The sequence below is a fragment of the Pangasianodon hypophthalmus genome, chromosome 12 (assembly GCF_027358585.1).
Source record: "Pangasianodon hypophthalmus isolate fPanHyp1 chromosome 12, fPanHyp1.pri, whole genome shotgun sequence".
In the NCBI taxonomy this organism is placed as follows: Eukaryota; Metazoa; Chordata; class Actinopteri; order Siluriformes; family Pangasiidae; genus Pangasianodon; species Pangasianodon hypophthalmus.
In genome coordinates this window covers 967428-992722 of record NC_069721.1, presented here as the reverse complement: position 1 = coordinate 992722, position 25295 = coordinate 967428, and the positions used below count along the sequence as shown (strand labels likewise).

At 40.3% G+C, this 25295-nt stretch overlaps 2 protein-coding genes across 5 annotated transcripts in view; one reads left to right on the top strand and one right to left on the bottom strand.

Moving 5' to 3' along the window:
• The window catches only part of LOC117598519 (uncharacterized), a 97169-nt gene extending 86788 nt beyond the window's left edge, over positions 1 to 10381 (bottom strand). For all 3 annotated transcript variants that reach the window (XM_053238565.1, XM_053238564.1, XM_053238566.1), the window contains exons 1-7: positions 10264 to 10381; positions 7153 to 7497; positions 6660 to 7010; positions 5895 to 5999; positions 5696 to 5791; positions 1587 to 1679; positions 484 to 558 (exon numbers count right to left, since the gene is read on the bottom strand). In XM_053238565.1, the coding sequence (XP_053094540.1) occupies positions 484 to 558; positions 1587 to 1679; positions 5696 to 5791; positions 5895 to 5999; positions 6660 to 7010; positions 7153 to 7497; positions 10264 to 10336 (1138 nt within the window). In that variant the 5' untranslated portion in view covers positions 10337 to 10381. The remainder of the gene's footprint in view (positions 1 to 483; positions 559 to 1586; positions 1680 to 5695; positions 5792 to 5894; positions 6000 to 6659; positions 7011 to 7152; positions 7498 to 10263) is intronic.
• Positions 10382 to 17527: 7146 nt separating this feature from the next.
• LOC113535098 (7-methylguanosine phosphate-specific 5'-nucleotidase-like) lies at positions 17528 to 24851 on the top strand. Of its 2 annotated transcripts, XM_026928249.3 has the most exons (10): positions 17531 to 17686; positions 18266 to 18340; positions 18776 to 18874; positions 19193 to 19262; positions 20068 to 20114; positions 20669 to 20754; positions 20919 to 21008; positions 21142 to 21304; positions 21763 to 21957; positions 22413 to 24851. In XM_026928249.3, the coding sequence occupies exons 1-10, from the start codon at positions 17684 to 17686 to the stop codon at positions 22521 to 22523; spliced, it is 939 nt and encodes a 312-aa protein (XP_026784050.3). In that variant the 5' UTR covers positions 17531 to 17683; the 3' UTR covers positions 22524 to 24851. The 2 variants fall into 2 exon arrangements, with proteins under 2 accessions (XP_053094551.1, XP_026784050.3); XM_053238576.1 differs by lacking the exon at positions 18266 to 18340 and having other exon boundaries at positions 17528 to 17686.
• The last annotated feature ends 444 nt before the right edge of the window (positions 24852 to 25295 follow it).

The following is a 25295-nucleotide window of genomic DNA, read 5'->3' as shown; positions in this document are numbered from 1 at the left end:
ATTTTGGATGCTGCTATTAAACTGCTTGTGACTGAATCCAAACAGCTCTGCCTCTCAATGACAACCATACTGTCTATAACAGAAGTCCTTTCTTTCTTTTTTGATAAGGAAAATCAGACCTGTGCATTTTATACTATGGAGCAGCCCCAACCATGGTGTTAAACCAAAGTAATAGACTTTTTTCTTCTTTTCAGCAACTTTTGAAGATGTGACAAAGGACAATAGACCAAGATGATGCTGTGGCAAATTAGCTCCTGCCAATTACTTTAATTTGCATCTTAGAAATTAAAAAAATGGTGACTAATTCTTTTTTTATCTTTTCTAAAAATATAGTGCTCAAGATGAATGTAAGCACATGTTGAGCACTATAATTTTAAAATTATTTTATTCTTTAATTAGTTCCTTTCTTAACTTTTCACTTTATACAAGTATGAAGTAACATCTTGCAGATGGTAATGGTGTAATAGTTTGATGTATACTCACGTAAATAAGCAACAAGAGTTATCAAACCAAACTGTAGTAGAATTGCCAAGCGGTTAATTAACTGGTGGAGATAATCTGCAAAATAATAAGGACACAGTATGTACTGATTAGGCCAGTGTTTTCTAAATCCCACATACAGGCCACATTTTACTAATTCCCAGCTCCAAAAAGCCTAAATAAAGTAATCAAAAATACTGATGACCTGGTGCAGGTGTTTTTGGTGTACTGTACAAAAGTCTTTTTTTTCTTTTTACGCCTCTGGTACCAAGTGATGGAGGTATTATGTTTTCAAGTTGTCTGTGCCTCCCTCCGAGTTTGTTGTATGAAGAGACTTTTGCACAGTACCGTACTAGTACCGCACAGTACCCATCTCACTTCAGTAAACCTTCTGCCAGTTCTCTTGTCTCTTCCAATTTCCCTCACTTTCTGTCACACTAAATGATAATGTAAAATAAAATCTAGCAATGAATGTTCGACTTCCTGGCTCAGATAAGACATTATTAAATATATTTATTAGAGATGTACAGAAAACTTTCTGTCAAAAAGCATCAAAAAATGTCACTATTTGGTTTTCAGACGAAAGAGAAAAAATGTCACATTAAATAGGCTCCAACAAAGTGTCAAACCTAAAACTTTACTATTAATTGTAATGGTAGTGATACTTAAAAGTGATCCTTGTTTCCTGCTGTGCGATGTAACATTACATGGTTTCTATAAAGAAAATTAGACAAATGATTTGTTAAAGGATTATATTGAAAATGTGTTGCGTTTACTGCATTTACAAGCCTACCTGCCCACACACACACACACACACACACACACACACACACACACACACACACACACACACACACATAGGGCAGGACCATGCATTATTCTGGCATGGGTTTGGCACCATGAATAATATGGAAAGTGGGCCTCATGGCCCAGAAGTGAGAATTTAAAAAAGGACTTTTCTGGGTACCATAGATTTTTTTTCTCCATTTTTTTTTCTTTATTATTTAATTAAAGCTGCAAATGGATTATTATTTAACATTTTTAGCTACATATTTGCATAATGCCAACAAGAAGTTCTCACAGGACCACTGATCATCAAATCATACCTTGAAATGTTTTCAGATGGAGAGCAATCCAAAGTAGGAAAAGGATCCTAGCAAAATTAAGTGCTGAACAAGTTGCTGCTTCAGTAAAAAACCCTGGAGGAAAGATCAAATAATTAATTAATTAATGTATTGCAGCCAAATAAATAAATTGTTAGACCAACAACCCACTGAGTTTAAAAAGACACAATATTGTCTCTTTACTCCAGAACTGTACAAACAACCTAGAATTACTATTACTGTCAGTAATTATTAATGAAATTCAGTTATAAAATTTCCTCTAATTTTTAGGATTTTAAATGTTAGTGGCACCTCTGAATTTATATCTTTCATGTATCCTCTTTGGCAGTCCAGCGATGTGTTCTCTATAATAATGGTGATGGATATGGGGGAGACAGCAAGGGGTTGAATATCTTTAGGTTAGAACTGTAAACCCTGCTCTCTGGAGGCAAAGGTGAGGTATCTTTGTGTTTTCCCGCAGAAGCAATATTCCATTATGGCATTTACTCCTGCCTTAATCTTGTAACGTCACCTAGACAGTCTATACAAGCACACCGTACAGTCACGGTCGTAACTCAAATTTCCCTTTAAGTATTTGCTTGAGTCAGGACATCATGATTTCCAAATTGTAGGACAAGCTTATCTCATAGACCAAGACTAAACGTAGCCAATCAGACTGGTGTGTCTGTTTGTGATATCACACTAAGTACAGAGTGCACCAGAGTGGGTTTAGTCAAAACTATGTCAAACCCATAAAATCTCAGGTCCAGGACATGGCCATTCCCCCAGTGGAGTGGGCACACAAGCCTGTGGGAGGCTGTAGTCCCTTTTGGGAATTAGCTGAGACTATAGCTTCCATGATCCAATGCCAGACATGGTGTTTCATGATCAGTCACCCCATGAGACAGACAGTTTGTCAGATTTCCTGATCCCCACCGTCCTGTATTGCATGGACTGGGCAGAGAGCATTTGACTGTTCTTGCCCTTCAGAAGCAAACGGAGGGAGATAAAAGGCTAATAATATAATCACCTGGCACGTCAATGATGTGTCGGTAACTCTGGGGATGAATGTAGAATTAGGTTCCAGTAAAACCTGAGTCTTGTCCCGTAGAAATTGCATACATGGTGAGTTTACCAACATGGATACCAGTGTGGATGTCACTAATGCACTTTGCTGAAGCCAGTGCCAGCAGCATCACCATTTTCAAAGAAAGTGCTTTAAGATCCAACTGATCCAGAGGCTTGAATAGAGGGTCTGATAATACCTTCAGCACCATAGCCAAGTCCCTTGAAGTGATCAAAGCTTTAGATACAGGGTGGAGTCTAGGAGCCCTTCGTGTGAATCGGCAAATAAGGGAGTGTCAGTCCACTGTTGTGTTCCCAAAACCTACATGACAAACCAAAATGGCAGCCAGGTTTACCTTAATGGTAGAGAAGGTTTTGCCCTCATCTAGTAGTTCCTGTAGAAACAGGACATTGGAAAGCATCTGAGCCTGAGGCCATGCGCCACTCCTCAAACAGGTTCCATGTGCCATTATAGATTGAATTCATAGATGAATGCTCTTGTATTCTTCTGAATGGTCATGATAATGCTATCAGGTAGCCAGGCTGTGGTCAGGTTTAACCTCTCACACACCAGGCCCAAAGTGCCAGGCCTTCTGAGTAATGGTGAAATATTTTCCTACAAGCCTGAGGATAGGAGTTCTCTGCATCTAAGGAGGGGCCATAAGCAGCCACAAAGCAGTTGAATTATGTGGGCCAGCCAGTGTCTCCCTGGCCAGCAGGGGCTATCAAAATGAGCGTGAGCCTCTGTCCCGGTACCCTGCTTAGAGTTTTGACACACAAGTGGGTCTGTTTCCACTCATATGCAAGCACATCCACCCCCATTGGGGCATCCTGATCGTTTAGGGAATAAAACACAGGGCACTGCATGTTCTCTTTCGATGCAAAGAAATCTATTTCCACACTCCAGTAAATTCCAGTAAATCTGTACCCACATTCATCACACCAGGAACATGAGTGGCTCTCAAGTGACAGGAACCACGAGCTGCTCCACAGAGTCAGTTTGTGTGCCAGTATGTGCAGATGGCATCCTTCAACGAGTCCTTCAAGTTGATGTATGTGAACCAATCGCCTGGATGCACACAGCAGACAAGAGCTGCATGTGTTAGCATTCTGAACTTGTACTTCCTCAGATACTGTTCAGCGCACGTAGGTGAGGCCAGAAACATGTAGAAGATAGAAGCCAAATGGCTTACTTCATGCCTTGTCAGCCTGGCTTCTTTGTGTCACATTGGGGTTGAAGGACTTCTTAACCTATGTGCCTCTAGGCTCTGAAGGCTTGTTTGGGCAGTGAGTGGAGGCTTGAGGTAGTGGCTATCACTTAGGGATCTAGTAGGTGGGTGGACGGGCTACAGCCTGAGCGAACATCTGCTGAGGTATCTGGGAGGGAGCCGTGTGCTTCCTGGGGAGGTACAATTTAAGAAATATGCATTGAAGAACTGCACATCTGTGAAGGCGCAGGCAGAGGTCTGCTACCAGGCACATCTCGTCCCACGGTGCTGCATTTCTTCCTGCAGTTCTGCCTGACAGGCCATGAGCAAAGATGAGGCATTCAGGGCTCTGACAGACATGGTCACTGCTTTGTAGCATTTCTTAGTCATGGAGGACTGGAGACAATTGACCTTGGATGAAAAGGTAGAGACCCCCACAGTCATGGGGGACTTTTGAGTGGAATGGAGGCAGGATGCCACAAGAGGTTCTACTGGAGGTACAGTTAATGGGTGAATCCACTGCCTTCCATGTCGACCCAGTCAAATGCTGACCGTCCTTAGATAGGATTTTTTTTGTAGAAAATGGAGTGCTCCATGAACGACTAGGCATTCCTTGCAGGGCATTTCAATTTGGCAGCTGTTTTACCTGATGCTATGGGCTTTGTGGCCTGTGTGTGTAAAAGGTTCTCTGTCGACTTTGTCCTCTTCAGAACTGAGGTCAGTAGACTCATCCACATAGTCGGACCCATCTTCTGCAATCACACACTGCGCAGCCCTGAAGCTGTCTTCCATCTCACTCAGTAATGGGCAAAAAGCATTGAGCTGGTCGCTCCAGCTAGCTTCCTCGGGAATGGCGAGTTCCTGCAAGTAGCCTGCTGTGTCTTGTGGCAGGAGAATGGCTGCTCCTACCATAGGGCCTATGTCAATCAGGTTAGCTTGGCACATCAGCCTGTGCAAGTTACTCTTAAGGGGAAAAGCAGGCATAGTGTTCACACAAACCCAGGGATACTAGCACACACTGGGCATGTTGTGGCCCTAGGCATGAAGCACACACCAGTTGAGTGCCCATGCTCAATATCTTGTTCCTACAGATGTATGTCTTAGCTGGGGCTTTGCCCTTTTCCATTGTTAGGGGGGGGTTCTGCCATTGACATGTCCTCTTCGGAGCAGGGCGTAGTGAAGTGGCTATACTGGCAATATGGAAGTTGACTAAACTTATAATTTTGTTAAGGCTGAACATGACCCTTGCTGATTAACTGATGAATACATTTTTACATTTTTTGAAAATAAAAACTTGGACAATTACAATCCAGTCCAGAATTTTTGGCACCCTTCAGGAGCGGCATGTTATTTTAACCAGGCAAAAATACATGTAAAGAAATAAACATTACACACGATAACAATTTTTATGACAAATTGATGTCTATACATTTTATGGTATTTTGATTATGTTTATATTGTTGTCAGTTTTTAAGTGGTTTTTTTTTTTTGCCTTTGAATATGGTCTGTTTTCTGGGGTATAAATACGCACAAGATACAGAGCTCTTACTGCAGAAGATAAATATGGTTTCTGACTTGCACCAGTCAGGTAATGAATACAGAGAAGTACAGTTTTTGAAACAAAAAGTTTGTTTTTTTTTTAAATGTAATTGTGGAGCAGTTAAAAAATTACACAAAATTGAGGGAGGCAAAGAAGTGGCCAAAAATTTATTACATATATATTATATTCTTATTTTGTAGGAGGGTATACTTATTTTTCATGAGGGGTGTCAAGGCTGTAATTCTGGAGTTTACTGTGATACAGTTGTAAACATTGTAATTGTGAAAAGCAACACTTACCCTCAGTAACACCCCAAAGGATGAAGACAATAGACATAGTAATATTAGGACAAAGGACATGTGCACACTGTATAGCTAGGGCTCTTCTGCTGTCATCTACAAACAAACAAAAAAAGAATATTTGTATAAGGTTTTCTGTATTAAGTTTAAATGTAACCTTACCAAACTTCTGAAGAGATAAAATGAAGACCAGACTTACCATTATTTTTAAAAGATGTAAAAGATAGGTAGCCTAGGATAAGTGATCCAAAGACAAATCCAAGTATACATAATACAAAAATTCCAATATGCATAAAGGAAAAACCTGCATGGCACAAACACCAGAGTTAATAAAGCATTATAACACTGTAATATTTGTGATGAAATACAAACAACTGGTGATATTTTAAAATAATCACACCAACTTACTAATGGACTTGTCTCTAAGAAATATATTTTCATATTATAGTTATAATGCTTTTATACATATTACAGTTAAAATGCTTTTTTTGTTAATTTTTTTATATAACTTCTTGTTGAATATGCTGCTTGCTTTAAACTGAAAAAATAAGTCAATTTGGAGTAATCACTGATATTTTTATTACTTTCCCTGCATCAGACAAAAACCTATAAATGACATAAATATAAGAAACAACCAGATTTTTTTTTTTTGGTTGCAGCCCCTTTCCCGGTCATAATACTGTACGTTTAAAATTAATGGACATTTGAAGGGACTGATATCATGCAAGAATAATGCACTTAAAGGAAAGCATGACCTCACACATTCCTACAGTTGGCTAGTGTCACTGTGATTGGCAGGGGAGAGAAAGTTTGCCCCTCCCACCCAATGAGCATGGCCAATTTTGCTCTCATAAGGGCAGTGCATCCCACATGATTTTAGCCCTGATAATCCACTTCTGACTTATTAAGGCGCTCAGCTCTGCTACATTTTTACATGTTTTGTGCATAAAAAACATTGACTTACCCAGCTGCAGCACTTCCACAGTTGTATTGTCTGATAATGCCCCAGAGAATGCTAAACATATATACAGCCCTTTGTCCTCAGTTTGAACACTCTTCAGTCTCAATGAGAAGTTTCCTTTGTTCCTTTCTTCAGCACTGAAGAGCTCGACTCTGTCTCTGTATCTCTCATGGGATGAGTCTGTCAGGACCTCACTCTCCTGATAGAACAGCACTAAGATATCTTCATCCATTTTCTTCCATGACACCTCTTCTATATTTTCCAGTGGGATATTTGAGTCTACAAAGCAATTCAGAGTGACATCTTCACCGACATAAGCAGATATGACGTGGCCTCCAGACACGATCAAGCGCTCTGAAATGAGAATTGTAAAAAAAAAAAAAAAAAAAAAAATTAAATTGATTATACATAAGAAAGAATTGAACTCAAGTGTTCCTTTTTAAATCCAGCATTATTTACAGAACATTATTTACACTGGGTGATAAAATTTACCTACCAGTCTCCTTTATTTCAATCAGAGTTTCATCAGAGTCCAGTTTTGTGTAAACAGCACACTTATAAACTCCTACATCTTCACAGGTCACATTTGTAAGGAAGAGAGAGAAGTTTCCATGAGCGATCTCCTCAGTGAAGAAATGAGCTCTTTCATGATAACGCTGGTTCTGAGACTCTGGTCGACTCTCTCCGTCCTGCCACAAGTGCACTAGAGTTTCAGAGTCATTTCTTTTCCACTCCACTTCCAGTTCTTCCATTGGTAGAGGAGTTTCTACAAAGCAGGGCAGCATCACTGAGCCTCCCAGATGGACAATGAGAGGATCAGATGGACCATGGAGATGGAACCCTAAAGTGAATAAAAACGCTGGTAAAAGATGTCGACCTAATGTGTTAACTGTCAGTCAAGTCATCATGTCCCAATTTTGTTTGTTCTTCCCACATTTGTGTGTATTTACTCTGCTAAGGCTATACCAGTTTTCCTCCACTTTACTAAAACATGCCACTAGGTTAGGGTGACCATATTTTGGTTTTCAAAAAAGAGAGGGCACTGGGGCAGGAGGGTGGTACGGAGCACAGAAGCACCCATTGTGGGTGGGAGGTTTGGCTGGGGGGCTTCTTCAAGTAGGCCTTAGTTGTAGCACCATGGCAATGTGTATGTGTGAGGGTGGAAGGGATAGTTGATAATGCCTCTAAAACTATGCAAATATGTTAATGAATTTTAATACATAAACAGTTAGTCTTAACAAATGCCTCGATAACCTATATGGCCAAATAGTCTCCTTTCAATTCAACTAATGTATCTTACAATAAAATAAATAAAAAGAAAAAAAATGAGTTTAACTTTTACCACTTTTTACATGTTAAACATGTTTTTTGCCAGTTGCCATAAAAAATCACTATGTGAATAGACACTGTGCCCGGTGAGGCAGTACCTCCTTGTTTATGTCTTGTTTAAAATTGTGTTTAAAAAAAACATGTAAAACACATGTTTAAAATTGTATTGTACAGAAGCCCCTTCAGTGGTTCATTTCATTTGTCTACTGGTTTTCCTTAAGTGAAAAAAACTGTACGTTTGCATTGTGTGAGAGAATACCAAATTTACAACACAATACCAAAATTTTTCAAACTTTGCAAAAAAAATGGTAGTGGAGTGTAATATCCTGTAAAGCAGCAGAATACAGAGGCAGGGACTGCAAATAATGTCTCTTTATTTTACAGAAACCGAACATGAGCACAAGCGGAATCTGGCTAGGACAACTACCTCTACTCTGCTGAACTCTGAACTTGCTGTTAACCTAGAATGCCCTCTAGTGGTTACACTCCCAAATTACATAATACTTAATACTTAACTACATGGAGGCAGATGCAACTGCAGGTAATTTAATGTGGAAAACAAAGCCAAAACAAAGCCAAAACAGTGAAAACGAGAACCATTAACATGAACAAGAAAACAACAACAACAAAAGCTTGAGTGACACCCATAGCAAAGCTGTCAGCCCTAGTAACGTTCTCTGTGGGGAAGAGGGGCAGAGGGACAGCCCCAGCCTAGTCATTCCAGCGTGGCATTGATCCATTCCCTCCCCCCTGTTGTTCCCACATCAGGGAGTTCTGATCCAGGAGCCCCTAATGAACTCAAAAAAAACCTGCTGCATCCATCGGTTGGTCAAGCTTTCTGTCAGGTAGTGGAGGAGGATGCAAGTACAGGTAATTTATTGTGGAAAACAAAGCCAAAAGAAACAAACCAGTGAAAATAAGAACCATTAAAATTAACTATGGATACAAGGCAAGAAACATACAGACTATAAGCGAGAACGTGGCACACACGACAACAAACAACAACAGAAGCTTGACAATGAGACACTAAAAAACTGGAATTTAAATAGTAGTGCTAATCAAGGCGAAACAGGAAACAGGTTTCAGTGATCAGTGTGGCAAGATTATGTGACGTGTTTTTCAATTGTTTGTCTGATTTTTAATCCGATTCCATCGCATCAGGAAGTCCTTTATTTTGAATAAGAGTGAAATTTATAGCAACAGGCCCTGGAGCTAAGTAAACGGCCAAATTCAGTTTAAATTTATACAAAAGATAAAAGATGGTGAGTAAAGGGTTATAATAAATAATAATAAATCCATAAGCTTGCTTGCAAATAAAATTACTCATGCAAAAGTAGAGATGTTGAAGTTGTGGTAATTCTAGATCATTTTTAGACTAGCTTTGTGCCAATTCAGTGATGTTGCTGGTAGATTTGCTGAATTTTAAACCCCTTTAGTCACTTTATTTAACAAAAAAAAAAAATCTAGTGACTTTATAAGCAGATGTTAGCAACTGTCCTACACTTGATACAGCTCTCTAGCTGAAATCACAGCTGCTGGTTATATAAGATGGGAGAGCAGGTTCACTCGACTCACCAAAGCCAATGACCAATAACTGATCACCATTGTTCCCTAAAACCAATCACTGATAACCAATAACCAATTCTTTGTGATATTTACAATGAACAAGTGAGTTATTCAATCTGTAACCGTTTACTTCGTGCCTATTTCTCAACCCCTTATACAGCTTCATTTTGTCTGTGTTCTTAATAAAAATTGTAGAATATTATAAATACGTCAATAAAACCCTATTCTATTGCATTCTATCATCTATCTATCTATCATCAGATAATCCTCCCTCATGTAACACATTACACTGACTTTCACATTTCAAACATGAAATTCTCATTTCCAGATTAAATATCTTTCATGCTACATTCTTGTGTACATTTCCTGCACACTTTGGTTCAAGCTCCAGTTTGTATTGTATCTACAGAGGAAGTGCAGTTCCTCAAAAAAACAGTTTATGCATGAACCAGAGAACCACACCCATGTCTCTAGTTCTGCTTTTTAACAAGTGCCACAATACACACTTGAGTTGTATTTAGTGATTTTGCGATTAGAAATGTATTTTTTCTTCATGATTCTGGTTGATTGGCAGTTTTACAGACAAACTATTATTTCTAGTCCCTCAATTCTGCATTGGTTTTTTTTCACAAATTCTATACTGTCTTTCAGCTCCATATGACTCAAAATGAATTCACAGTGCACTAACAAGCAGAATAATGCTTTACATTACCGTGACAGATGACCACCGACAGCAACAGAAGTACAGATGACCACCAAAAGCACCACATTAGAGCAGTCTCCATGTCTGCGACGAGAAAAATTGAAGAACGATTCCACTTCCACTTTAACTTTTCAGATCACATGGGTAATGACTAGCTCTGTGGGAATGCCCTTCTGTCAACACTTATAAGCATATTTTACAAATGTTTTTAGTGTTTATATAATGAAATTAGTCTCAAAATTATAATAAATGCATGCACAATTATCCATGAACTTTATAAATGTTGCAAATGCACAAACAAATGAATGTGCAGTGATTTGTACAAATAGAGACATATTTGTGAATACAAATATGTATGAGTCAGTTCAGAGAAGAGATAAATGGATCACTGTACAGCAATAAACACCAACTCAACTCAATGAACAAATCACAGTCTCTCAAGCTACCTCTCATTTTATCACAGTCATCATTAGACTCATGGCACATTGAGTGAATTCAGTATATTCAGTATATTCAGTGAATTCAGTGACTCACATCACAGCCAGGAAGACGTTCCTTTTCTGCTAGGGCTTACATAGACGAATCCTCTAAGGCCTGGTTTAAACATCTGGGTTCTTCTTGATTTGTCTTATATAATGTTCAAGAAAAGCAAAATGTAAAAGAAACTATTGTGTCGTATGTAGTTAATGAGCAGTAAAGAGAATTTTGCCTTATATTTGTGAGTTTTATATTAAAGGCTCTCTGTTTGTGCAAGATTTTTTTAATTAAAACTGCACCAGTGTGGCTAGAGTAAACATACAGATGACTTGTCGACACTCATTTGAAGTAACTCCTGTTTTTTTATGATATTACATAATATTAATATTAATATTACATTTTAAAGAAAAGCCTCTATTTATTGCATTTTATATTTAAAACAAACCCTGACATGTCTCAAAAATGCCTTTATTTAGTATGCCGGCAACACAATACAACTAGTAGCACTAGAGTCCTTACTAGAACTGGAAATTTTGACAAATCATCTATTGTGACAACTCCACAGGTTCGGGCGGAAATGAGGAAGCAGAAGGCAGGCTTGGGAACAACACAGAGGCGTTTTAATCTCCAATTTTCACTTTCAGCGGTTTTATTGTTCTCTCTCACACACAGACACACGCGGCTCTGTGCTGGTTGCTCTCTCTCTCTCTCTCTCTCTCTCTCTCTTGATGCTTGATGCTGTACTTGTCTCTTGCATGGAGAACTTGTGGCTGATGTACAGCACGGGGCGCTCCTCCACCTCTACCACCTGGAACAACACAGTCCCCAGCCCCCTATCCGACGTATCAGCCTGCAAAATAAAAGAGAGAAAGAAGTTAGGAGAATGCAAGAGCGGTCCACCACAGAGTGCAGCTTTTACCCGAATGAAAGCCTGCTGGCATGGCTCCTTCCACTGGACCGTATCTGGCGCCCCCTTTTTAGTGAGATCAGTCAGTGGGTTGGTGACATCCGAATAATTAGGTACAAACCTACGATAATAGCCACCCAGCCCCAGAAACTGTCTAACCTCCTTTTTGGTCTTGGGTCTCGGGCAGGCCGCAATCTCTGCTGTCTTATCAATTTCAGGACGCACCTGCCCATGGCCCAAGTGGAAACCCAGATACCATACTTCCACCCGCCCAATCGCACACTTCCCTGGGTTCGCCCTGAGTCCAGCCCACCACAACGATCTCGGAATAGCCCTCAGGTGCTGCATGTGGACGGAGAATTCTGACCATGAGTCGCTGGAACATCACGGCAGCCCCAAACAACCCAAAAGGAAGGGTTACGAGTTGGTGTAACGCAAACGGAGTGGAAAAGGCAGTTTTTTCGTGAGATATTGGAGTCAATCGGATCTGCCAATATCCCTTTGTTAAATCCAGTGTCAAATAAAAGCAAGCCACCCCTAACCGATCGAGCAGCTCGTCAATGCAAGGCAGTGGGTATGTGTCGAATTTAGACACTGCATTGACTTTTCTAAAGTCCACACAAAGAGTTCATCCCAAACCACATTATTTTTGTGTGCAACCAGACGATAGGGGCGGCTGCATACTACCACCCCTGGGGTTGTTTCTATGTGCTTCTCTATGAGATCAGTGCAACCAGGGAGAGGCGAGAACACATCGGAAAACTTAGCCACGTCCGTGATTTAGGACAGAGAGAGGTGGTCTTCATAAGGGGCCGAAGTGGATTGATCTGCTGTTTTTAGATTTACCTCTGGTCCTAGCTCCTCCTTCTCTGGAACAACCATTGCCAAAGCCACAGGAACTGCCTCCCTCCATGGTGTAAGGAGGTTAAGGTGGTACACCTGTCATGCCCCGCCTCTATCGATTCGCCTTACCTCATAGTCGGTGTCCCCAACCCGTTGTGTGACCTCAATGGGCTCTTGCGACTTGGCGAGTAAGTTAGAGCTCGAAGTGGGTAGTAAAATGAGCACTTTATCTCCCAGTGCAAACTCTCGTAGCTGAGTACCCCTGTTATACAGCCGGGATTGACATTCTTGCGCCTGTAGCAAATTCTCCTGGGTTATGTGGCTGAAAGTGTGGAATTTTGCTTTCAGGTCAACAACATACTGAATTTCGTATTTACTGTTAGAAGATCCCTCCTCCAAGATTTCCTGAATGACATCGAGCACACCACGAGGCTTCCTCCCACACAATAACTCGAACGGGGAAAATCCTGTGGGGGCTTGCAGGACCTCTTGTACTGCAAATAACAGGGGCTCTAGCCACTTATCCCAATTTCACGCATCGTCGTAAACAAACTTACAAATCATGTTTTTCAATGTTTGATTGAATCGTTCCACCAGTCCATCCGTCTGCAGATGATAAACACTGGTGCGAATCGATTTAATCCCCAACAATTTGTAAAGCTTGCATAATATTTGTGACATAAAAGATGTGCCCTGATCAGTCAGGATCTCTTTGGGGATCCCGACTTGGGAGATAACATGGAAGAGTGCCTCTGCTTTCAGGTATAGCATTGCATAGTCCACTAGAACCAACACAAAGCGATGCCCTCGTGCAGTCCGATCTAACGGCCTGACGAGGTCTCATGCCAATTCTTTCGAAGGGAACCTCGATTAATGGGAGTGGGCACAAGGGCGCTTTTGGGGTGGCCAACAGGTTCACCAGCTGACATTCCCGACATGCTGCGCAACACCTGCAAACATCGCCATGAATGCCTGGCCAATAGAAGCGGGCCATGAGACGGTCCAGGGTTTTATCCTGTCCTAAGTGCCCCGCCATTGGATTATGGTGAGCTGCCTGGATTAATAATTCCCGACAGCTCTTCAGAACCAACAACTGGGTCGTTTCCTCTTGTGTTTGGGTGTCCTAGGTCACTCGATATAACCTATCCTTAATAATCGAAAGATGAGGTGGGAGAGCGCAGCATTAGGCTGAATTCGCTGACCATCGATTGCCCTCACTTGGTCGAAGGCGTACCTAAGGCTCTCATCGTGTGACTGCTCCAAGGGGAAATCCCCAAGAGAAATCCCCTCCAAGAGAGGAGGAGCGGCGCTCCCCAGCTCTCGATGACCCCCTGACATGGAGCTGACGTCGCCGGCCCCCGGCACCGCCTCCCCAGCCAATGCTGTGAACTGCTCCAGCACCAAGAGGTCGATCGCATCCTCTGCGCCGCGTCCCTCAGCCAGCAGCCACCTCCAGCAGGTGTCATGGAGCTTCTGGGCAAAAGCAAATGGGCGGCCGAGCTCGTGGAAGGTCAGTGAACAGAAGCACTGACAGGCCCTATCTGATCCACACTACACTGGCTACCAGTTAAATATTGTATTGTTTATGAATGTATAGGAACCTATACAGCACTAAATGGTCTTGCTCCTCAGTATTGAAACCAGTTCTGATGCTCTCACATGGTCACTGAGGATTTCTGACATTGCTGTTTGTTGTGGTGCAACACTGTAACTGTTATTTTATTTTAATTTTTTTGCACACATACTTTATGGTGTCTAAATGTCTTCACTGGGTATACATAACAGTAACTGGGTTTATTATAAAGTGTGGGGGAAAGTGCACTCTCGATTCAAGTCTAAAAAGGGAAAAAGTAGAGAAAAGACTTAGAAAACTGATCAATAATGACCACGATCACTGTTTTTCCTTGCTAGGCAGGAAGGTCCATCATGAAAGGGCCAAGTGGGACCATGGGCATTGTGGAGTGGGTAGCAGCATCAGTTCCCCTGCAGGCAGGGTTCGTGAGACCAAGGACTGCGCACAGACTGTACAGGATAAGATGAATTGATTGAATTGGATGTCCATTAACATGTGAGACCACCGGTATTTGTTTCCGAGCAGATTGTGGGTTTTTTGGACCCCTGGGTGTCCGGTAGCCAGTGACGTGTGAGCCCAGGTGATGAGTCTGGATTGTAGATGGGGGGGCTACGAAAGTCTTTCCCTGAGGGCAGGTGCTAGGAGTGTGGAAGTGGTTGGCACAGTTTGTTTCTTGGTCCAGATCCCAGGTCAGTGCACCTACAAAGCATGATTCAGGGAAAATGCGTTCCTGATTGCCTGTTCGAGGTGAGGTTGTATGCATGTGGGACAGGGCATCTGCTTTCCCATTCTTGGAGTTTGGTCTGAAGGAGATGGTTAACTGGAAATCAGTGAAGAATAGCACCCATCTGGCTTGGCAAGAGTTGAATCATTTAGCAGTTCTCAGATATTCAAGGTTCTTGTAGTTTGTTAATATGATGAAGGGGTGCAGGTGCCCTCGAGTCAGTGTCTCCATTCCTCAAAGGCTAGCTTAACAGCCAACAGCTCTCTGTTCCCCACATCATAGTTGCATGAGTTTTTTGAAGAAAAGGCGACTGGGTGAAGTTTGGGTTTTTCTCTGAATCTTTGAGAGAGTATTGCTCCAACCCCTGTATCGGAGGTATACACCTAGACTACAAATGGCTTAGTGGGGTTGGGATGCTGGAGAATAGGGCAGACATTAACACCTCTTTCAGCTATGCCAGTGCTTGATCTATCTTGGAATTCCATTTTAGCTTCTTGGGGCCCTTCCTCAACAGGGTGGTTAGCATGCTAGTGATAGAGCTAAAGCCCCAAATGAAGCACCTGTATAAGTTGGTGAACCCCAATCAGCGCTGTAAATCCTTGACTACGTTAGACTTTGCCCAGTCCTTTACAGCTGTGACTTTGCTTTGATCCATGAAAACCTCTTCAGGGTTAATGTTATATCCCAAAAACAAGATCTAGGTGACATAGAATTCGCATTTCTCACCTCTGACATAGAACTGGTTGTAGTGGTGAAAACATGTTCCAAACTTCCAATTTTGTCCCTTGTTTCTTGGCCACTGTGGAAGGTGTTGATGCAATAATCCGACACGTGCAAAGTAGCATGAATAGATCCGGAAAGGCTTGTTGAGGTTCCAAACAATAACTGAAGTTTATTAAACCAAAATTAACTTGAATTGCAATATAAAACAAACAAACAATTTAAAGGCTAATTGCAGGCTTGCTGCACCATGCCATCTTAGCTCCATGCGCACGGTCGAAAGACTGTATGCTCTCGCACCAGCGCCCCCCCTCCTGTCAGGGGTGGCATATCCTTTTAAACATTTTTCCCTTCACACCTATAGAGGGCACACACTCAGAGAAATAAACAACATTAACAATATAGCAGCAAACTAATATTTAAATGAGCATATAGAAAAATTAAATAAGATAGTAAGCATGGCTCCTACACTGGTTGTCCTTTAGTTTGCATAGGATTTGCTTGACATGGTTAACATGGGTTTCCAAACTTATAAATTTAAAATTTATATCAGGAATTTATATATTTCTGTAAAGCTGCTTTGTGACAATGTCCATTGTTAAAAGCGCTATACAAATAAAATTGAATTTAATTGAGTTTCCTTGGATGGGGAATAAATCAGGATGTCATCTATGTAAGCAATGATGAATTTGCCTAACATGTCTCTGAGAACATCATTAATAAGGCATTGGAACACAGAGGAGCCGCAAGGGAGCCCATATGGCATGACACAATACCCGTAATGACCAGAGGTTGTGCTAAAAGCCATTTTCCATTCGTCCCCATCTCTGATGCGAACCAGATTATATGCATTGTGCAGGTCCAGTTTAGTGAATATTTTGGCTTCTCGAAAATGTTCTAGGGCAGAAAGGGCTGGAGGCACAGGTTAGCAATACTTGGTGATTTGGTTCAGACCACGGTAGTCAATGCATGGTCTAAAACCTCCTCTCTTCTTTTTCACAAAGAAGAACCTGGCTGACAAGGGGGATGTAGAGGGTCAAATGTATCCTGAGCTAAGTCTTCGGAAATGTACTCCTGCATGGCTTAGCTCTCTGTGGCTGACAGAGAGTAAATGTTATTCCCTGGGGGGCGTGGTCCCAGGCATGAGTTCTATGGCACAGTCCTACAGACGATGAGGTGGTAGGCCACTGGCTTTGTCTTTGCTGAACACTTCTTTATACTCTTGGTACTCTATAAGACCTTTTAGGTGGATGCTGTGAGCACCACCGGTACTCAGAGACAGGATTCGTGGCAATGTGCTGATCAGCTGATAATCTCTCTTGATGTACAGGAAATGTGAGGGTTGTCTTTTTGCATCTATGGAAAGCCGAAGACAATGGGATACTTGGATGTGACAGTGATCAAAAGGGAGAACCTCCTCTGATGGGACCTCCATCTAGGGCATGGGTATGCAGGGGGTGTTGGAGAGGTTGAATGCAGAGCTTGAGTTCTTAGGCGATGGTTCTGTCGAAGAAATTTCCAGCTGCACTGGACTCAGTCAGTGCTGTAAGAGTATAGACACCTTCTGAGTACTTTATCTGAACAGGAATCGAGAATGCTTGAGAGGATAAATTATTTCTGCAAAGCTGCTTTGTGACACTGTCCATTGTTAAAAGCCCTATACAAATAAAATTGAATTGAATTGAAATTTAATAATTTAATAAATAATTAGACAGACTCATCGAAGGCAGGCATTGATCGAGGTGAGCCCGCTACAAAAGCTAGGGCCAAATGCAAAATGGCGTAAAATCTCAAAAATAAATTTATGAATCAAACTCTTTTAAAAATGACAAGAAATAAAATAAGAGCTCCCTCATTAACCAATCTTCAGAAAGATCTGAAGTGGTGCTTTCCTCACTGTACTCTTATTAACATCTGCTTGTGTAACTGTATTGTAACAGTAATCAAACAGTAATCAATCCTCGCAACAGGCACAATTTTTAGACAGGCATAAAAAAAAGACAACCTTTTCTAAGTAATTTTTGATCAGGCGAAATTCACAACTACCTAAAGGGTCCTTCGAATCCGGATTTGCTCGCTTCATTTACACACCACCTTCGTTATTAAATTCTTAACTCGTTTGTTTTCGTGGGAGGGGGAAACAGTGATTTTCATCTTTACAAACGCTCTAAACATCCTGTTGAAAATGGTAAGAGTCATCAAATGTGCTATTTGCTCAATAATTCATTCGCATTTTCCCCACCTGTATTCCGAATTACAGCCATTGGCTAGTAGGATAGGGGGCGGGGCTTGTCGGAATACGGGCGGAATAAAAAATACATTCATTCTGTGTACTTAGTGAAAAGCCTCCATTTTGAACGTGTAGATTTATTATTAGTACTATTAGTATTAGTATTGCTTTCTGTTTCTATTTAATTATTTTATTTTGCGTTTAATTGATGTTTGTTATTTATTTACTTATCTTTATATACTTATAATTATTTCCATTACTATATTTATTAATTATTAGTGTTTCTGGTTTGAGAAAGGCATTATTTAAATGAAACTATTTGTTTGTTTGTTTTATTTGAATTGAATTGTACTTTGAATTGTATTGTAGCTTGTAGTAGTTATTAAGTGTAATAAAGCTCAGTTTTGGGATCAGTGTGTGAAAGCTGATGGAACAGAAACACACTCTGGTTGTATGTATGTGTATGTGTGTGTGTGTGTATGTGTGTGTGTGTGTATGTGTGTGTGTGTGTGTGTGTGTGTGTGTGTGTGTGTGCAGGTTTTTAACGTCCCCTGGATCTTTTCTCCTGTTCGAAGCGTCCTAACAGTCTTCCATCAGCTGATAAAGTGCGAGGTCAGATCTGCACTCTGATTGGTCAGAAGATGTTGATTAGTTTTCTAGAACAGCAGCTCTGACAGTAGTGCAGGTTTACATGAATGCGCTCGTACTAATGCGTTAAAGAAACGTGTGTCATCGTTGCCATGGTGAAGTTTTCTGTGAAGAGACTCTGATTGGTGAGCAGATCAGCCAATCACGTTCTCTCTCCCACTTCACACTTTGAATTTGTTCAAGTCCAGATTATACACTAGAGTTAGAACGTGATCAGCGTCGTCCAGCTCACTACCGCCAGCCTTTCATTCCTGTAGCACTGTAGTTATGTCCTGTAGCTGTGTGTGTCGTACCTGTGTGTCGCACCGTGAGTCCAGGAGAAACCTTATTTCCTCTCACTGTGCACTGAGGCGTTAAAATTAATTCAGTTTAATAGAGTTAAATGTTTTTCTTTTTCAGATTCCGGAGCTGAACAAAGCGTCGGTGTGTGTGAGAGACAGAGGACGAGTGGAAACCATCATCAACAACATGCGGAGAGCAGGACCTAATGCACTGCAGGTACACACACACACACACACACACACACACACACACACACACACGCAGGATCACGATCCAGTGCATTCCTGATCTCAGGTTAATGTCTGTGTGGGTTTCCTCAGGGTTCTCCAGTTTCCTCCCAAAGACATGCACGTAGAAAGATTGGCTACGAGAAATTACCCCTAGATGTGAACGTGTGTGTGTCCTGTGATCCATGTGTGTGTATGATGTGCGTGTGCGTGTGTGTGTGTGTGTGTGTGTGTATGTGATATGTGTATGATGTGTGTGTATATGATATGTGTATGGTGTGTATGATGTGTGTGTGTGTGTGTTTAGGTGATCTCTGACTTCGACATGACACTCACCAGATTTGCTCACAATGGGACACGCTGCCCTACCACACACAGTGAGTACACACACACACACACACACACACACACACACACACACGCTGAATAACCTGACAGTTGCTGCTGATATATCTGGTGGTGTGTGTGTGTGTGTGTGTGTGTGTGTGTGTGTGTGTGTGTTAGGGGTGGGGCGATATGACAAAAACATCATATCACGATTTTTGAAGGTATTTCTACACAATATATTTCACGACATTAGCAAAGAAAATTTTTTTATTTTAGAATTTTAAAGATTAAGTGCAAAATTCTAACATATCTATTTATACTTACACACACACACACACACACACTATATACAGTTTTATTGAATTGTTTTGTGTGTGTGTGTGTGGGACATCTTTTACGTTCATGTTAGTTTTATTGAATTGTTTTGGATTATTTGTGTATTGTATAATAAACTCTTTCTCTTTACACTTTTTCTGTAGTTATTCATAAAACTTTATTCTCCGTTCTCCATCGTTAGCAGTTTGTCGTTAAAGCGTCTGTGTGAAATGTGTGTTGAAGTGTTCTGTCGTGTGTGAGGTGTAACAGTGGTGGAGTGGATAAAGAGAATTGTGATGAGAAATATTTGTGATAATTTGTGAATTGTTGCTGTAAGCGACGTTAGCAGTTCCAGCTAAACGTTACTCTGAAATGACTCAGCGCTTTAAAGCTAGCGCTTTACTCCTGGCTCATTTATGCTTTACAAAATAACCGACACACAGGAAGGACCGCCTCTTTGCAGAAGCGTTTGCTGATTGGTTAAATGAAGTAAAGAAATTAAAGCAGTCTAATGTTTTTTTTGTTTTGTTTTTTTCTCAGATATTCTTCACAGCAGCGCTCTCATTAGCGACGACTGTAAAGCAAAGGTAAACAACCGCCAGCCATCACGAGGACAAAACATTTAAAAAATTAAGAGAAAAGCAGATTGAAGTGGAATCAAACACTCCGTGTGTGGTGCTGTTATAGGAAAATAATCAACATTGTGTGTTAATTATGAGTTACCTTTATTCAGCAGCACTGTAGTATAATGTAATGTAGCTATTATCATTATGATACGTCTGATTAATTAATCACTTGATCATGTAACTGTATCATACAGTGGTTGGGTTTGGGGTTAAAAGTAAAAAAAAAAATTAAACAAATAAATAAAATGGCTTCATTAAATCAATATGATGGTATACATTTGATATGATTTATTTAAATTGTTGGATTATGAATAAAAAATAATCCTAAGAATTCACACAATCCTAAAGGAAGTATTTATGTATTTGTTTATTTATTTAGTCATTTATTTGGTGATTTGATTTTTCTGTCCGTGATAATGTTTGAGACCTAATTTCCTTTATTATACAAAAATAATTTTCGTCATGTAGTAAAGTGCTGTTTTTTTTTTGGGTTTTTTTCGCAACTTTTTATGCAGATGACGGATTTGTTGGCTCATTATTACCCTATTGAGATCGACAACTCGATGTCGGTGGAGGAGAAAGTTCCTCACATGGTGGAATGGTCAGCGATCACACCATCATTAACACTGGAATGCATTCTAATTCTGTTTTTAGCATTATTTTACGTTTTATTCGTAACTAATTAAACACAATTGTGGTAAACAAACCTTCAGACAAATTTCAGTCTGCCTGCGTACACTGTGTGTGTGTGTGTGTGTGTGTCAGGTGGACGCAAGCTCACGATTTGCTCGTCCAACAGCGAATCAGGAAAGACCAGCTGGCTCAGGCTGTGAGAGACTCGGGCTCCATGTTGAGGTGTTTACCCACAATGCATCATGTTTCATATATTTCAGTTGGTACACTTCTCTGTGTATTATCATGCTGACTGCTCTCAGCCAATCAGAAGATGCTGTGTGTGTGTGTGTGTGTGTGTGTGTGTGTGTGTTAGAGAGGGGTACAAGTCTTTCTTTGACGTGCTGCAGCAGAACTCGGTCCCTCTGCTGATCTTCTCAGCCGGAATTGGAGATATTTTAGAGGAAGTGATCAGAGAGCACGGCGTCTTCCACCCGAACGTGCGCATCTTCTCCAACTACATGGACTACGACCAACACGTAATTGCTCTTCAGCTCTTATTTATGACCAGGACTGACTTTAAGCATGTTACATGTTATGAATTTTTTGTATTTGTGTCTACATGTCCAGATCTGAAGAGAGTATGAGCTTACTAAAGCAAAGTATTACTTTAGATAGCTGCTTGACTTCACACATGGATAAAACTCATATCACTTTAATATTGATTAGAGACGTCACTGAAAATGTTCAGCTGGCAGACAAAATGGTACTTTATACTAATTCTGATACAGAAAAAAAGACTACATAGGCCTACAATGAAGCGTCAGATCTAACACATTACACATAACTGTACTGGTAATGATGCTCCCAGTGCATTATGGGTAATACAGATACTGTCTTCCACACCACTGAGGATGGCTGAGTAGACATGATCTTTCTGTCTTTATTAAGCTTGTGTGTGTGTGTGTGTGTGTGTGTGTGTGTGTGTGTGTGTCAGGGTGTTGCGTGTGCATTTAAGGGCGAGCTGATCCACACGTTTAATAAAAGAGAGGGAGCTCTACAGAACACACACCAGTTCGTTCACGATCGCACCAACGTGCTGCTGCTGGGAGATTCGCTGGGAGACCTGAACATGGCCGACGGCGTGAAGGACCTCCACGACATCCTGCGCATCGGCTACCTCAACGACAAGGTGACGCCCACAAGACACGCCCACGGACACACACCCCAAAACACCTGCGGTTATTATTAACACGTATCAAAAGCTGAAACTCGTCATAACTGAATCACAGTGATTATTACTCAAAACTTATAATAAATTCATGAAGAGTATTAAACTTTTTTTCATAGATGGTAAGCAAAAAAAAAAAAATTAGGAATCATTTGCTGTTAAATTTTGTCTTATTTTAGCTAAAAAATGTATAAAACCTTTTTTTGTTCATATGATAAATTAAAAAAAATATATTAAAATAAAAATGTATTTGACCTTTTGTTTTTAGGAATTATTTGATGTTTAACTTTAAAAAGAAGGAAAATCTAAGCTTTTGTTTAAATAGAAATGAATTACTGTCTTGTTGAAAAAGAAAGTACACCCTCCTTCAATTCTGACTCTGTGTGTGTGTGTGTGTGATTTGTTTTTATTTTAAGGTTGAGGAGAGGAGGGAGGCGTACGTCAGCTCTTATGACATCGTGCTGGAGAAGGATGAGACGCTGGACGTCCCAAACGCAATTCTTAACTACATCACAGCGGGGAAATGAGGCCTCGTGACTGTCAGAAAGGGAAACTAGCATCCCAGCCACCAGCCAATCAGGATTAAGCGAGGGTCAAAGGTCAGTGGGATAAACAGACTGATCGTCACATGTCAAGAACTCATTCATCTGTGATTTCTGTCAGTGTAGATCACTGGCTTCATCATTTTCACATTTTATCTTCACGCACAAATTCTTATGTTTAAAATATACTCCTTTTTGTATTTTTTTTTTTTTTTAATTATTTATCAAAACATCTCATCTGTAATAATTTGTCTTTTTTTTCTCAGATTTCAATTATTTTTTTATAAGATTTTATCAATGGGTCAATTTCTCTCATTCTGAGAGATTTTAATATCTAAACATTTTAGATATTTTAGCTCATGCATTAAACGTCCCTCTCTGGTCTTACTGTATAATGTACAGAATATAAAAATCCTTCACAGCCTCTTCAGTGTCGCTCCAGTTTGATGTTTTAGTTTGATGTTTTTCTACTGTTTTTTTATTCTTATTCTTTTTAAAAGAATTAAAATACTGTCCAAACACACAGACGTGGACAAATTTATAGGTACCCTTACAGTTCTTAGTGATTAAACCTAAAGAAGTAGTCTCATATATACCTGCCTGCCCAATAAACCAATAAAATTGTGAAGAGAAATGACTCATTTAGATTATCTTGCTAAAATAAACAAACAGCCTGGACAGATTTCTTGGTTCCCCTAAAAAAAGATTAGAAATCATTGCATTCTAATCATATTTCAAACTAATTGTTTAACCTTCATTAGTGTCACAGGTGTCTTCAATCTGTGTAACAGCCAATCAGCCTATTTAAAAAGCCACTGTGTAGGTTGGTATCATAGTGTGCTCCACACTGAACATGGACCAGAGAAAGCAAGACCATCTCCAAGCAGTTTGATGGTCCTGTGGAGGTTGGCTACACACGGACTATAGCCAACCTCCCAGGACGTGGCCGCAAGAAGAAATGCAACCCCAGGTTGATCAGAAGGATTGAGCGGATGGTAGACAAAGAGCCAAGGAAAAGCCATTCAAGCTGAACTCCAAGGTCAAGGTACGTCACTATCTGATCACACCATCCGTCGCATTTTAAACAACAACGGGCTCCATGGAAGAAGACCCACGAGAACACCATTATTGAAAGAAATTTAAAAAAAAAAAAAAAATCCAGACTGGAATTTGCTAAAATGCATGTTGACAAGCCACAAAGTTTCTGGGAGAATGTCCTTTGGAGTGATGAAACAAAACTAGAGCTTTTTGGCAAGTCACACCAGCTGTATGTTCACAGGCAGAAAAATGAAGCTTTCAAAGAAAAGAGCACCATACTATACTGTGACACATGGAGGGGGCTCAGTCATGTTTTGGGGCTGCTTTGCTGCGTCTGGCACAGAGGGTCTCGAATCTGTGCAGGGCACAATGAAGGCTCAAGACTATCAAGGCATCCTGGAGAGAAACATACTGCCCAGTGTCAGAAAGCTCTCCCTCAGTCGCAGGTCAGGGGTCCTCCAACAGGATAATGACCCAAAACACACGGCAAAAACACTCAAGAATGGCTGGGGGGAAAAACATTGGACTATTCTTAAATGGCCCTCTGAGTCCTGATCTTAATCCTATTGAACATCTGTGGAAAGATCTGAAAAATGCAGTGTGCAGAAAGCACCTTCAAACCTCAGACAGGTAGAGCAGTTTGTTCAGGAAGAGTGGGCCAGAATACTCGTTACCCGATGCAGAAGTCTCCTTGTAAACTTGTTGGTAGTGATTGCTGCTAAAGGTGGTGCAACAAGTTAAGGGCACCATCTTTTTTTGTCCGTGTCATTTTCATTTGGTTCATTATGTAAAATATTCAGTTTAATCGAAAATCAACAAGCATTACTTTTAAAAGTTAAACATGGAATTAACAGTAACTGATACCATTAACATTTGTCAGTTTCAAATTATTTCAGAGATAGTTGTGGGTCCTTCTATTTCATGGAAGGGTACCAACAAACTTTTGTCCACGTCCGTACACTTTTTTTCACACATAAACTTAAAGACAAAAATAATTAAATTGACATTTTGTAAAATGTTTACATTGCTGTTTTACTGAATGTTGAATGTTAAAACAGTAACTGCCTGAATATTTTGTGCACAAAAACAAGAATTCTGTTAATTATTTCTTTTATATATTTAAATGAGGTTTTTTTACATTTATATTGTCTGTTTTGCGTCTGAAAAATCAGACGACTGTGAGTGTAAACGATGTGACAGTTTTCTTGTTTTCCATCTCTCTGATCTTGTACTGTAGAAATGTTATAATTCAGTAAATAAAATTAATTAACTCTACATCCTCTGGCTGTGTTTATGGCCTCGGTTACACTGCTGTTTTATTTTTATTTGCTACAGTGCGAATCGATGTGGCATGGCATTTACAGACTGATTTGTTAACGATTTTCTGTTTACGCTGAGATTACTGCAGTGTGTCATGTTCAGGTGACCTTCAACTACAGTAACGTCTCGGCTTTTAGACACCCGATTTACAACAAAAGTAATTTATTTAACTCGTTTTACAGCAAAAAAGAACCTGCATAGTTTATACAAGGAACATTTCCCAGTTCACATCAAACACTTTAATGCCAAATAAAAAAAAACTAAAACATATATTTCCATGTGTATGGAATGGAGAATGAAGGCCACATTATTTTTATGTTTAAAAAATAAAAATAAAACTTTAAAAAAACAGTGCAAGTACACTTTAGTTGCTGTTCTTATTTTTTTGCTTTCAGAAAA

Bases quoted from the DNA above. Each gene is read 5' to 3' on its own strand.
- LOC113535098 (XM_026928249.3), top strand. The intron at 18,341-18,775 runs GTCAGATCTGCA...TTTCTTTTTCAG, and splicing joins ATCAGCTGATAAAGTGCGAG to ATTCCGGAGCTGAACAAAGC. The intron at 19,263-20,067 runs GTGAGTACACAC...TTTTTTTCTCAG, and splicing joins ACGCTGCCCTACCACACACA to ATATTCTTCACAGCAGCGCT.